General features: G+C 39.6%; 1 protein-coding gene across 1 annotated transcript; it reads left to right on the forward strand.

The window, feature by feature from the left end:
* The first annotated feature begins 1,955 nt into the window (after positions 1-1,955).
* On the forward strand, positions 1,956-8,501 carry NXT2 (nuclear transport factor 2 like export factor 2). Its single transcript, XM_026848337.1, has 3 exons — positions 1,956-2,054; positions 3,077-3,221; positions 4,538-8,501. Exons 1-3 carry the CDS (start codon positions 2,037-2,039, stop codon positions 4,714-4,716), a joined length of 342 nt encoding a protein of 113 aa, XP_026704138.1. The 5' UTR covers positions 1,956-2,036; the 3' UTR covers positions 4,717-8,501.
* Positions 8,502-12,054: the final 3,553 nt, after the last annotated feature.

A 12,054-nucleotide genomic window follows, 5' to 3' on the forward strand; every position in this document is an offset into this window, starting at 1 on the left:
GTGGGGAGGGACGCGGCGGAGCGCAGGGCTGGGTGCGTGGCCCCTTCCCGCGCGTCCCTCGGCCTCCGGCTGCTCCCGGGGCAGCGCCGGTTCCCGCCCGTGTGCGGCCGGTTCCTCCCCCGCCTTCGCTTCCAGCGTCCGCACATCCTCGAGCAGAGGGCTGAGGCCGGACAGCGGTTTGTGCGGTGGCCACCCTGTCTTACAGAGCCCGTCTGCAGAGACCATGTCGCTTGGCTGGCTTCTTGGAATTGTCAGAATCTTCAAGGGGTGGTTTTTTGTTTGGTCAGTCGGGGATTTTATGCACGGTTTCCTGTTAAATACTAAGAAGAAAGATTCTCGAGTGAGGTGGTTAGACGTTGGAACAGGAGCCCCAAGAAACTGAAATCTCCATTCTTAGAGGTGTTCAAAATATAACTGGAGATAGGACCCTGAGCAGTCAGATCTAACTTTGAAGTTACATCAAGTTTTGAAGTTGGCTCTGCTTTGAGTGGGGATTTAGAACAGGTGACCTCCAGAAGTTTCTTCCAACCTAAATTGTTCTCAGAATTTAAAAGTATTTTCCAGGCTGTGGTTATAAAGAATGTCTGGAGTATCAAAACTAACAAAGCTTATTTTCCATTTGACTTACATGGCAGGTACCCTAACAGCTCATTCCAGTCTCCTGGTGTGTCTCTTAACACTCTCCCTCACACCCGTTCTCTGTTTGGCAGTTAAATGGCAACGTGTTTGGCTGCTGGCTAGAAAGTGTATGTGTCCAAGTGTGTGCTGATTGAGAGGTAACAGCCATCTACCCTGAATAATGTAACAGGCAGAATTACGATCACTGTTCCCTTAGCGGGAGGTCTAATACTCTTTGTCTCCCAGTGCCAAAGAGTTTCTCTTGGCACTTGCTGGAATACAGCATCTTTAAGGCTACTTTGTCATATTTGTCTGGAATTGGCCTGCAGGTTCAGAAATTTCTGGAGAAGATAGGAAGGTGAAGAACAGGCTGGTGTGCTTAGAGGGGGAGATTAAAAGAATAGTAGGTAGCAACATGAGAGTATTTTGTTTGTGGAATAAGCAGGGATGCCAAGGAAATGTAAGTAGTTAAATTGTGAAGTACTGATTGAGTTGCAAATACTGAGAATATAATGCTGAAATAGAATAATGCTAAATGATTTTTTTTAAACAAAATATTGTAACAAAACCAAATGCAGTTTTATAGATGTATGGACAGAAAGTTCAGAATCACTACTGCCCAGGATGTCACAGGTCAGGGTCTGTAAGAGATCAAGGGTCAAACAGCAAAACAAACTGAACAAATAACCAGATGAGATCACAGAGCAGTGATGTGACAACAAAGGCAGTTACCTTTGGATGAATAAAAATAGAGAGATGTAAGGAAGTTAGTGAGATGTGAGAGGTGTTTTACCCGTGCATATAGCACTGGAGTGATTGATACTGGAATATATCCAGGGTGTGTGTGTTTTCTCCCATTTTTATATCTATATATCCAATTATATATATTATTGCATTTATATATGTATATATAAAGGTGTTTTAAAAAATGAGACTCTGGTGGCAGTGTGATGGGGTTCTTGCTAATTTTCAGAAATATATTGAATAAGTCTTGATCATTACCTTTATTACAGAACAGCCATCACAGCACCAAATGTTTGTACTGAACATGTGCACATTCAGACCACTTGCAACAAACTTAGCCCATTTTTCAATGTAAATATTTACAATTTAAATACAATAAATATATTGGCATTCAAAATGAATCCTGAAACTGTAACCTGGCTAAAAGCTGGTACCTTCTGCAAGTAGAAAAGGAGTTTGGAATCAATTTCAACATTATTTGACATCATCTTCCAGTGAGGATGGAAAAGACCAGCAGAAGTGACTTGCTGGAGAAGTTGCACAGATGACCAGGTTATATAAAATTGCCTAACTTTAAGTGATTTGGTATTATTTCTTCTCTCCAGGATTTCAAAACCTATGTGGATCAAGCTTGTAGAGCTGCAGATGAATTTGTCAACATTTATTATGAGACAATGGATAAAAGAAGAAGGGTATGTAGGTATTTCGACAGTAGTTAGAACTGGATTGTGCATTTTTTTGCTTGTTTAACTAGCTTTACACCTGAAAGTTGGTTACCATGTGTTCTTTTGGCCAGGCTGAGATGTCTGTTCCTCTTAGACTGCCTTGTAGAGGATTTTATGTTACTGTGCAGCACTGTAGAAGGGGCCTTTTCAGAAAGTGCCTTAGACTCCTTCATGATAATAGTTCAGTTCGTGTCCAACTTATGTTTTACAGGTAAAGGATTTGATCAGTAAGGGCAGATAAAACTTGCTTTATTTGTCTCTGAGATCAGGATTTAGCTTATTTTTCTTCCAAACTTCTTTTATTAGCAGTTATCACTTCTGTTTCTGGGAGTCTTCAGGACTGCCTGAGGATAAAGTGGAAACAGCTATATCTGGCTCTGAAAGTCTTCATGGACCACACTGATGTTTGCACCAAAAGAGAGCTGTGGAGACTGTTCTTTATAATGTATTATAATTTTAACTTAATAACTTTTAGATTGTGTGAAAATATCAGCAGTTGCATGTTACTTCATAGTTACCTTGAGCATAAGTAGGTTAGGCAGAGATGTATCAACAGCTTGAAGGTGAGTTGGGCAGTTACTCTATTTTTACAGCTTATGAAACATTTGGGAAGTTCTGGTCTACTGCTGCAGATAACTGGCCTTTGAAAGTTTTCACTGTTCCTGTTCTTGTTTACTTTTTCCCTGCCACCACCACCTGAAATTATACTTTCCTGACATAACGTGTGTTGGTCACACCCCTCTCCGTCAAAAAAAAAGTGGTAATTATTCTGGAAAGGTGGGACTAGTTAGCAACTAGTACGTACAGTTCTGCCATTAGCTTTGTTAAAGAATCTCATCAGCATTTAAATTTGGAGGCATATGAGTCACTATGCAATATTAAAGCAGAATATGTTTAATTTCTAATTCTTGGTCAGGAGCAGTAACTGTTTTGTATGTTGTCCATTGTATGTGTTTACACATTTTCCCCAAATACATATTTTCACTCAGGCTTTAACAAGACTTTATTTGGACAAGGCAACATTAATTTGGAATGGTAATGCAGTGTCTGGGCAAGAAGAACTGAATAAATTTTTTGAAATGTTACCATCTAGTGAATTCCAGGTTAATATGTTGGACTGCCAGCCTGTTCACGGTAAGGTTGTATTACAGTCTACTTATTTATTTTTCAGTCTTTTTATAACTGTTGAAAGTGTGAAGTGCAGTTATAATAGTGCTTAATATTTGTTTTGGAACAAGCTTAGAGAAAATACTGAGGGTTGGAATGTCAAGTTATGCATAAATAAAGCACAAAATAAGAGATCAAGCAACTTCACATTTTTTTCTCATGTCTGAGAAAATATTTTAAGGACTGTTTGTTGAGATCATATTCAGATGCGATGTCTTTTCATGTATCTAAAAAGTCTGGTTTACCAGGTTAGGTTGTCCTTGACAGTGTGTAAGAGTCAGGAGACCTCTACTGTATCCTGATACTGACCTGCAGTATAATGGGGAACAGATCATTAACCTGCATGTACTTTGTTTGCTTTACATGTAGAATAGATGTTAAGTTCTTTAGATTTCTGATTAACAACTGCTAAAGAAAGCCTTACATGGTTGAGAAATTAATGAATGACTTCTAATGGATATTTTGGGAATATAAGTAAGGAAAAAGCCTGTGGTCAAGTGTGTTTATTTTGCTCTGCTGTAAAAAAGATACACTTCTTTTCCCTGATATTAGAGATTGTATGCAACTTGCTAAATATATATATATTCACAGAATCACAGAACGGTTTGGGTTGGAAGGGACCTTTAAAAGATCACCCAGTTCCACCCCCCTGCCATGGGCAGGGACACCTTCCACCAGCCCAGGTTGCTCCAAGCCCCGTCCAACCTGGCCTTGAACCCTGCCAGGGAGGGGGCAGCCACAGCTTCTCTGGGCAACCTGTGCCAGGGCCTCACCACCCTCACAGGGAAGGATTTTGTGCTTATATCTAATCTAACTCTCCCCTCTTTCAGTTTAAAACCAACACCCCTCATCCTATCCCTGGACCCCCTGATGCAGAGTCCCTCCCCACCTTTCCTGTAGCCCCTTTAAGCACTGGGAGGCCGCTCTAAGGTCTCCCCGGAGCCTTCTCTTCTCCAGCTGAACACCCCCAACTCTCTCAGCCTGTCCTCGTAAGGACACGTACATATATATATATGTACATCTCAAAAACTCAGGTGTTTGTTATAGTGCTTTAAAATGAACAACATGAGATGAGAATAGAAAAGCCATTAAAAAGCAGTGCTGGCAAGCAGAAACACCGTTGTCTGTATAGAAATGATGCGGCAAAACTACTTTTTGTGAATGTGTAAGCAGTTGTTGCCTATAACTAGTATAACCAGAACCGAATGAAACTTTTGTGTATACTTCCTACTTTACCTGTTAGTCTTTGAGTTGTTTTCTTTATACTTTTTGTCCATGTGAAGAGCAAGCTACTCAAGGCCAGACGACAGTCCTCGTGGTGACAAGTGGGACAGTAAAATTTGATGGTGACAAGCAGCGCTACTTCAATCAGAACTTCTTGCTGACAGCACAAGCCACACCTACCAACACAGTGTGGAAAATCGCCAGTGACTGCTTCCGCTTTCAGGACTGGGCCAGTTAGTGAGGTTTGGCTCCGGGAAGTGACCTCTCTTAGTCGACAGGGTGAAGTTAGCTGTGCGGACAGCTGTTCTCCACGCACGGGAAACGCTCGCTCTTCGGGCTGCGTCTGTTATTATGGAAGGGCTGCAGATGTTTCAGCGTTGATCCCAATGACTATGGGTTTAGTAGTAAACGGTCTTAAAATTTGAGAGGTTGCTTGTGATTGTTGAACCTAATAAAATGCTGGAGGCAGCGAGCTGTGTTGGAATCATTCCTAAAATGCCTTACGTGCAGCTATGCTGCCAATTCCAGACTTCTGTGTAATGCTGAATGCTGAAACTCAGCAGTTCAAACTGATTTTGAACACAGGATCTTACAATTCTGACCAAACGTGACATTTTTTCAACTTGAAAAGTTCTGTTTTCACAGTAGCATCTTCCCTCTTTTGAAGAAGATGCTTGTGGCATGTCGAGAGAATTCATAAATCTTCTTACTCTTGGTTGTAAGAGGCTAGAAAAGATTGACAGTGATTTCTGTTGTTTATGAAAGCAGCAAATACAGCTCCTGATTGTGTAATCTCTCAAATAATGCATTGGAAAGCTAATGTTGCCTTCTCTGATACAAAAGGACTAAATAATCTCATCAGGTTTCCTTTTGATTTTACCTTCTTAGACTTTGGTTGTAATTAATTTACATTGATTAGTATGTAGGGCATGCTGAATGATTCAGAGCTCTTTTGCCAACAACTCTTGTCACATGCATGTGAAGGGCTTCAAACTGATTATTTTTCTTTTGAAGTCTTATAGTGTAAGAAATAGGTCAGTTACATCATTTCTGTTTGCTTTAACTGTTAATTCTGTTGCTATGAAGTTTGGACTATTTTTCCCATATCTAGTCTGCAAGTTTTGAATCCCTACCGTGTTTTCAGGAAAAAATGTAAAAAAGTGACACTGAAAGTGTGTATTACTGTGAAGCCTTCACTTTTTATCTTCAGTACTGTTAGTCAGAACAGGTGCTTTGATTATTTTCAACTTAGAACAGCTCTGAACACAAATACCATCTTCCTCATGCAGATTTTTAATGTTTTCATTTTCTTTTTAAATACTACCTTTGATTCTGGGATTTTGTGTGTGTCTTGCTTTAAATTTGTAGTTTAAAGCTTTCAACTGCTTTAAAGTAGTTTTCAAGACTGCAGGTTAAGACTGTCCATCTTAACTTGGGAATTTAGGAGTAGATCTGAGTATCAGCAGATTTGTTTCAGACTGGTACGTTTCTATTTTAAGCTGAGTTAAAATCAAATGTAGCTACATACGTGAGAATATACTTCTTTGTAACTGAAAATAATGAGGGGAACTTGTAATTCTGATCTTAACATGTTGCAGTGACAGCAGCAACCTGAATACAAAAGCAGTTATGACTGCAGCTCACTTGTTTTTAAGATTTAAATTAGGAAAACTGTGAAAATGAGCAATATTTAACTGGTGTAGAACATGTTAAAACATCTGTAGTTTGTGATGTAATTCCACAAATAATGGGATGTTTAGGTGAAATCGGTGGGTTTATTTCCTTTTAAGGCACTCTAGTCCTTACATCAGTAAGTTAAATTGGTAACCTATCTCTAATCAGAAGCTGTTTATGTTCTGAACTATTGTGTGACTATTTTTCAGCCTGAAGAATATGAAATCCTGCAAAACAATGCAAGAAGTCCAGAATTTTTGAAAATGTAAATACTGTAAATACATTGTTATTTCTGTATGTGGTGAAGAAAGGATCACTATTTAATTACTGTTTGTTCTTAACAGGATATGCGGGGTTCATATATTTGTATTTCTTCTACAACTTTGAAAAAAAGACTTAACCCTAAATTTGCCTGTTACTGATACAGTGTTGTTTAAGTGTGACACTGGCATGGTGTGCTTTTCTGGTTTTATAATTTGCTGTTGATTGTATAAGTAGTGTTAAAGATCTGCTTTGCATGCACAAACCAGGTTTTGACTTTTGAAATGTAGTGATGGGTGCAACTGTAGCATTTGCTTGTGGAACTTTGAAGGCAGTTGCCAGAACACACACTTACATCTGTACCTGATAAGCTTATCCGGGGAATAAATATTTATTGGATATTTTTATTCAGTGTTTAATTTGTATAGTAGTTTAAGCTTCTTCTGGGCAGATTAGGAGATTTAGAATATATGAGGCAGTGTTTCAATCAAGTGCTTACTTTCATGCTATTCAAATGCAGGCTCCTTTTAAATCTGACTTCTGTAATTAACATTGAAAAAACCCAACCAAACAGAAAAAGCCACCACTACCTGGAACATTACTTAGGAAGCTTACGCCTAGCTGGACAAACCCAGTGTAAACTCTTACATAGAGGGTATGTAGTTGGAATTGGACTTGGTATGCATGCAGGAGTTTTTGAAGAGAACTTTATTAGAACACAATTGCTTCAGCCTAGGGAGAAGTGCCAGTGACATACTGCCTGTTTCCATCATCTTTAATGAGGATAGCTTAGGGTGAGCTACCATGATTAGCTGTTGCTCTTTATAACTGAAAATGGTGTTACAAAATATTTTCATGGAGCATACTAAGTGATAATGTAGCTGTTAGATTAAATCAGTGATTGTACAACTGGGTAATTAATGACACAAACTAAAAATCTCTTCCAAACTAGCTGGAGAAGTTAGGGATGCTGCAGCTCTGTGCTGCTTGTTAAAACTCTGGGCTGAAATTAGCAGAAGAGAACATACGAATGCTTTTTATTCTATTCAGTACAAAACCATCTGGCTGGTTTTGTGTTCCCCATTGCTGACTGCTGTAATATCCAAAATTTACAATGGGCATCTGTAAAGTGGACATGGTTTTCCTCTAAACTGTAAACAGGAGTCAATACTACCGTATTTTGCTGTTTGATACCAAGTTACTCAGTACAAGTGGTCAGTGAAACAAAGCCAGCTGAAGAGCTAAGCACTTCCTCACACTAAGTTGTGGCTTCTGAAGACTTGATAGATCTTCTCTTTTGTGTATATTCCCTGTATTGTCTTTATCACTCATCGGTTTTATGTTGCTTTGTTCTTTTGGCATACTACAGTTAAATTGACTTAAAATACTCGTGCTGTTCTTGGAATATAGAAAAGTGACCTGTTCTGATGGTATGAATGATTTGTTCTGATGGTTTTGATATGTGTACGCTTCCTGATCCTGATTGGTGAAAAAGCACATTATAAAGAAATGCTGTTTTATCAGTAAAGTAACTTTCCACACTTGAATATATTTTCTAAGTTTTTGAAATTAAGACCTCTTGTAAGATTAATTTTTAAAAAACAAAAACCTACCTGATGCTTGGGTTTTTTTATTATTGTTGTTTTCATAGTTTGTTTTTATGATATTAAAAGCACAGGAAATAATTTGTGGCTTCCTTATCTTTACTGCTTATGTTCTAGGTACGACTTAAGGTGTTCTGTTTGTTGCAGCATGGTGCTGGGGCACTGCAGTACAGGCTGGCTATGAGCTCTTTGTCAGTGCTGCAGCAAAAAAAAAAATCTGTCTGGAATAATAACCCTATAGCAAATGCTTCACCAGGAGCACTGTCAAGAAGTAAACAGTGTTGAACTAGCTAGAGTAACAATCTCAAATCGACATTTCCCTTTAAAATTTACTGGAATTTAGACTGCTGTCCAACAAATACCTGAATGAAGTCAAACAAAACTTGAGCCAGATCTGTGGATTGTGAATATTTTTACTGAGAACATACTGTTGTGCCTCTGCTGTTTCTCTGCTAAGAAGAAATTAAACACTCAAGCAACGGTTCGTGTGATAATTGGTGATTTATTCACTTCATTTTGCTGTTTAAAATTAAGATCAAATTACTAGTGAACACTTAGTGTAGATAGCAGCTTTTGGTTGCTGGCAATGAAAAAATGATGCTAATGCAAGGTCAGTGTTCGCGTGGGAACAGGCATTGTTCTAGAAACATGTTCTCTAAACAGTGCCAGATATATTGTAAAGTTCTTGTGTTTGAAGGTGTAGGTTTCAGTGAGGCTTTGCAAGCAGTCACTTTTTGTAATTATCCTGAGCAAGCCTCTGACAGCTGATGCAGAGTAAAGGTTTAAGAGTGCTGGGAAAAATAAATCATTTAGGGCCAAAACTTAGGGCCAAGAAGATATTATTGTATGTATGTTGAAAGTGAATCCAGAAATTGCTCTTCCAATATTTGCCCTGGGCTGAAGAAGAGTTAAGTCTTTCTAAACAAGCTTTTGGCTTCTGATCCTAACTGAGAAGTAGTACATCATTGATAGCTGATCTTATGCCTTCAGAAGGCTGAGTTTAATAATGTAAATAAATCTATCTAGTTATCTTTTGTGTCTGGTGATCGAATGGACTACAGAGACTAAATGGGCATTTTGCCCTGCATCAGTAAGATGGGTGCCTTAGAATATACTGTTGGAAAAGTGTGTTGAGTTTCAGTGGCTAATTTTTGTTTTCTTACAGTCTGATTCAGTTCAGTCCCAGTGGGTTTGCAGCTTCATGGTGGTTTAAGGCTTCCAACCGGTATGCAATGTGTTGGACTTCTTAAAAGAAACAAAAATAAATTAATGTTGCTGCTGGGCTTAATACTTATCAAAGTCTCTATGCCACAATACAAGGTCCTCTTGGGTGTTGAAGGACTTTGGTGTGTGTATTCATGCCAACAGAGTAAGAATGAACTCGATGTGAACTTACATTATGGACTCTGCAAGGTAGCCTTCTGTCAGCTACAGCACATTCCTAGGATCTGAGCATTTAAAGCACATTTTTCTTCAAAACTCAACACATCCATGCTGAATCCTTAGGCTCATCTGGATGGAACGATCTATAGGGTCACTGTGAGTTCTTATGTGTAACTGAATTGATTTAGGAGGTTTTAATTTCTAATGGACTGAAGTTTTGTTACTTTGAAAGGCTTCATTTTGTTCTATTTCTCTCAGTCCTGGGGCAGTGCTGCTTGGTAGGGCAGTAACCTGGTTTCATAGGGTTCATGTTTCCAGATGAACTCTATGGGTGTTGCTTTCATTCAAGTCTTAAAGAAAGTGAGGTCTTCATTCAAATGGACAGTTCTGTTGTCAGAGTCCCACAAAACTCTTAACTCCCCTTGATAACTATCACATGGTACACTTTCCTCTTTTAATTTGTGATTTAACAGAATTTAAGACAGTATGTGGACTATAACAAAAAATGGTGCTGTGTGTTTATAGGAAAAAGATAACTGTAAAAGAACTGCACTGAAATATTTTTTATATCTTTACAGTTACAGGCTCTACATCCTCTTGATAGTAATAACACAAATAAACAAGAAGTTTATGATTCTAAATAGAATTACAGTTTGTGTGATGGTCTTCTACTGGTTATTATTCCCTCATGATTGGTCAGATCTGAGACAGGCATAGGGAATAAAAACAAATTTTATTGCAGACTTACTGCACCCAAAAATTACAATGAGGTGCAAATATAGGCAATAATAAATTGGCACTATATTTAGAACATAACAGAGGTTTGTGACCTCATATAGGCAGGAAGGCAGATTGGATAAATCTATCCTAAATCTAGGAATATTATCACTTAACTTTGTACTCCACGCTTTCACTAAGCCAGGAGGTATGTATGCATACTTTGAAGCTTATATTCACAGAATCACAGACTGGTTTGGGTTGGAAGGGACCTTACAGATCACCCAGTCCCACCCCCCTGCCATGGGCAGGGACACCTTCCACCAGCCCAGGTTGCTCCAAGCCCCGTCCAACCTGGCCTTGAACCCTGCCAGGGAGGGGGCAGCCACAGCTTCTCTGGGCAACCCGTGCCAGGGCCTCACCACCCTCACAGGGAAGAATTCCTTCCTTACATCTAATCTAAATCTGCCCTCTTTCAGTTTAAAACTGTTACCCCTTGTCCCATCCCTACACCCCCTGATGCAGAGTCCCTCCCCACCTTTCCTGTAGCCCCTTTAAGCACTGGGAGGCCGCTCTAAAGTCTCCCCGGAGCCTTCTCTTCTCCAGCTGAACACCCCCAACTCTCTCAGCCTGTCCTCACAGGGGAGGTGCTCCAGCCCCTGATCATCTTTGTGGCCTCCTCTGGACCTGCTCGAGCAGGTCCATGTCCTTCTGATGTTGGGGGCCATCTTTGTGGCCTTCTCTGGACCCGCTCAGCTACAGTTAATGCATGGTGGTGTTATTTAAACACCTCGTTGAACTGTAAGAATAGATGGACTGATGTAAATCACAAATTGCCACAGTTCACCGAGACCTTTCGATTCTTTCATGTATTGAAAGGTACAGATAGAACAGCAGATAATTAGAATTAGATGTTTTGTAAGTTACTTGGCAGGAGGTCTTGTGCTTTCCTCATTTGTGAGCTGTGTAATGAGGGGTAAACTTTTTCACAAGGGCAGCCCTTCTTTTTAGGTAGGACCCAAACACAGTATGTTGCACAGACTTTGCATTTTGGGGGGGTGGGGTGGGGAAGAGAAACAGCTGGATTATAAAGATATGTAATCAGTGATACATGCTGGACACTGACTCAGAGGGACTGCTACAGCCATCTTTCAGGTTGGTGTGTAGGATGAAGCAGTGGAAAGCAGTTAGTAACCAGCTGATATTAAATAAAACATGTTAAACACACATTTTAATGTCCAGTGCATTGAAGCCTTAATGTGCTCATATTTCTCACACTCAGAAAACTCTGAGCAGTCCTTCCCCTATTCCCCGGTCTAGCTGTGGTCAGCGGTAGCAGTTAACACTGCCCTTCCCGAGTGCTTCCTAAGCTATTTGTAATGCCTCTTAGAGGCCAGAGTCCTGCTGATGGGCAGTGGTCCAGCAGAAAAAGAGAAGCTGATCACCGAGACAGGTTAAATAAAAGGTACTTTTCTACAGTGACAAAATTGACTTGATAACTGCCATTCCTCTCAAGGATTTTCTTTAAACTCATCACTTCAGCTATTCAGCTTACAGCGAAGCCCCCACAAAGTTATAGCAGAGGTAGCAAGAGGCAGTACTTGCCAAATGTAAGACGACCGTTTTGTTGTTGGAAAGAACATGCATGAGTGTGAGGAAATGTGAGTCTACAACATTGAAATCTTTCCTCCTTTTAAGTTAATGTCAAAGCTGCTTTTTCCTGCAGTGTGGTTTGGATAAAATCCGAACAGTAGTTTGGATTGTGTAGCGCAGCATTCCTAGCGAAGGTACTTGTTCCTTGAATTGTTCATTAATCTTTATCTGAAAAAAAAAAACCACCTCAAACCCAAACGAAGAAATTATAAGACTATTAACATAGCTAGAACTGAAACAACCTTTGCCTGCCTATCTTTTTTTTTTTTTTTTTTTTTTTTTTT

This window comes from Athene cunicularia (assembly GCF_003259725.1).
Source record: "Athene cunicularia isolate RWA chromosome 4 unlocalized genomic scaffold, athCun1 chr4_part3, whole genome shotgun sequence".
Lineage (NCBI taxonomy): Eukaryota > Metazoa > Chordata > Aves > Strigiformes > Strigidae > Athene > Athene cunicularia.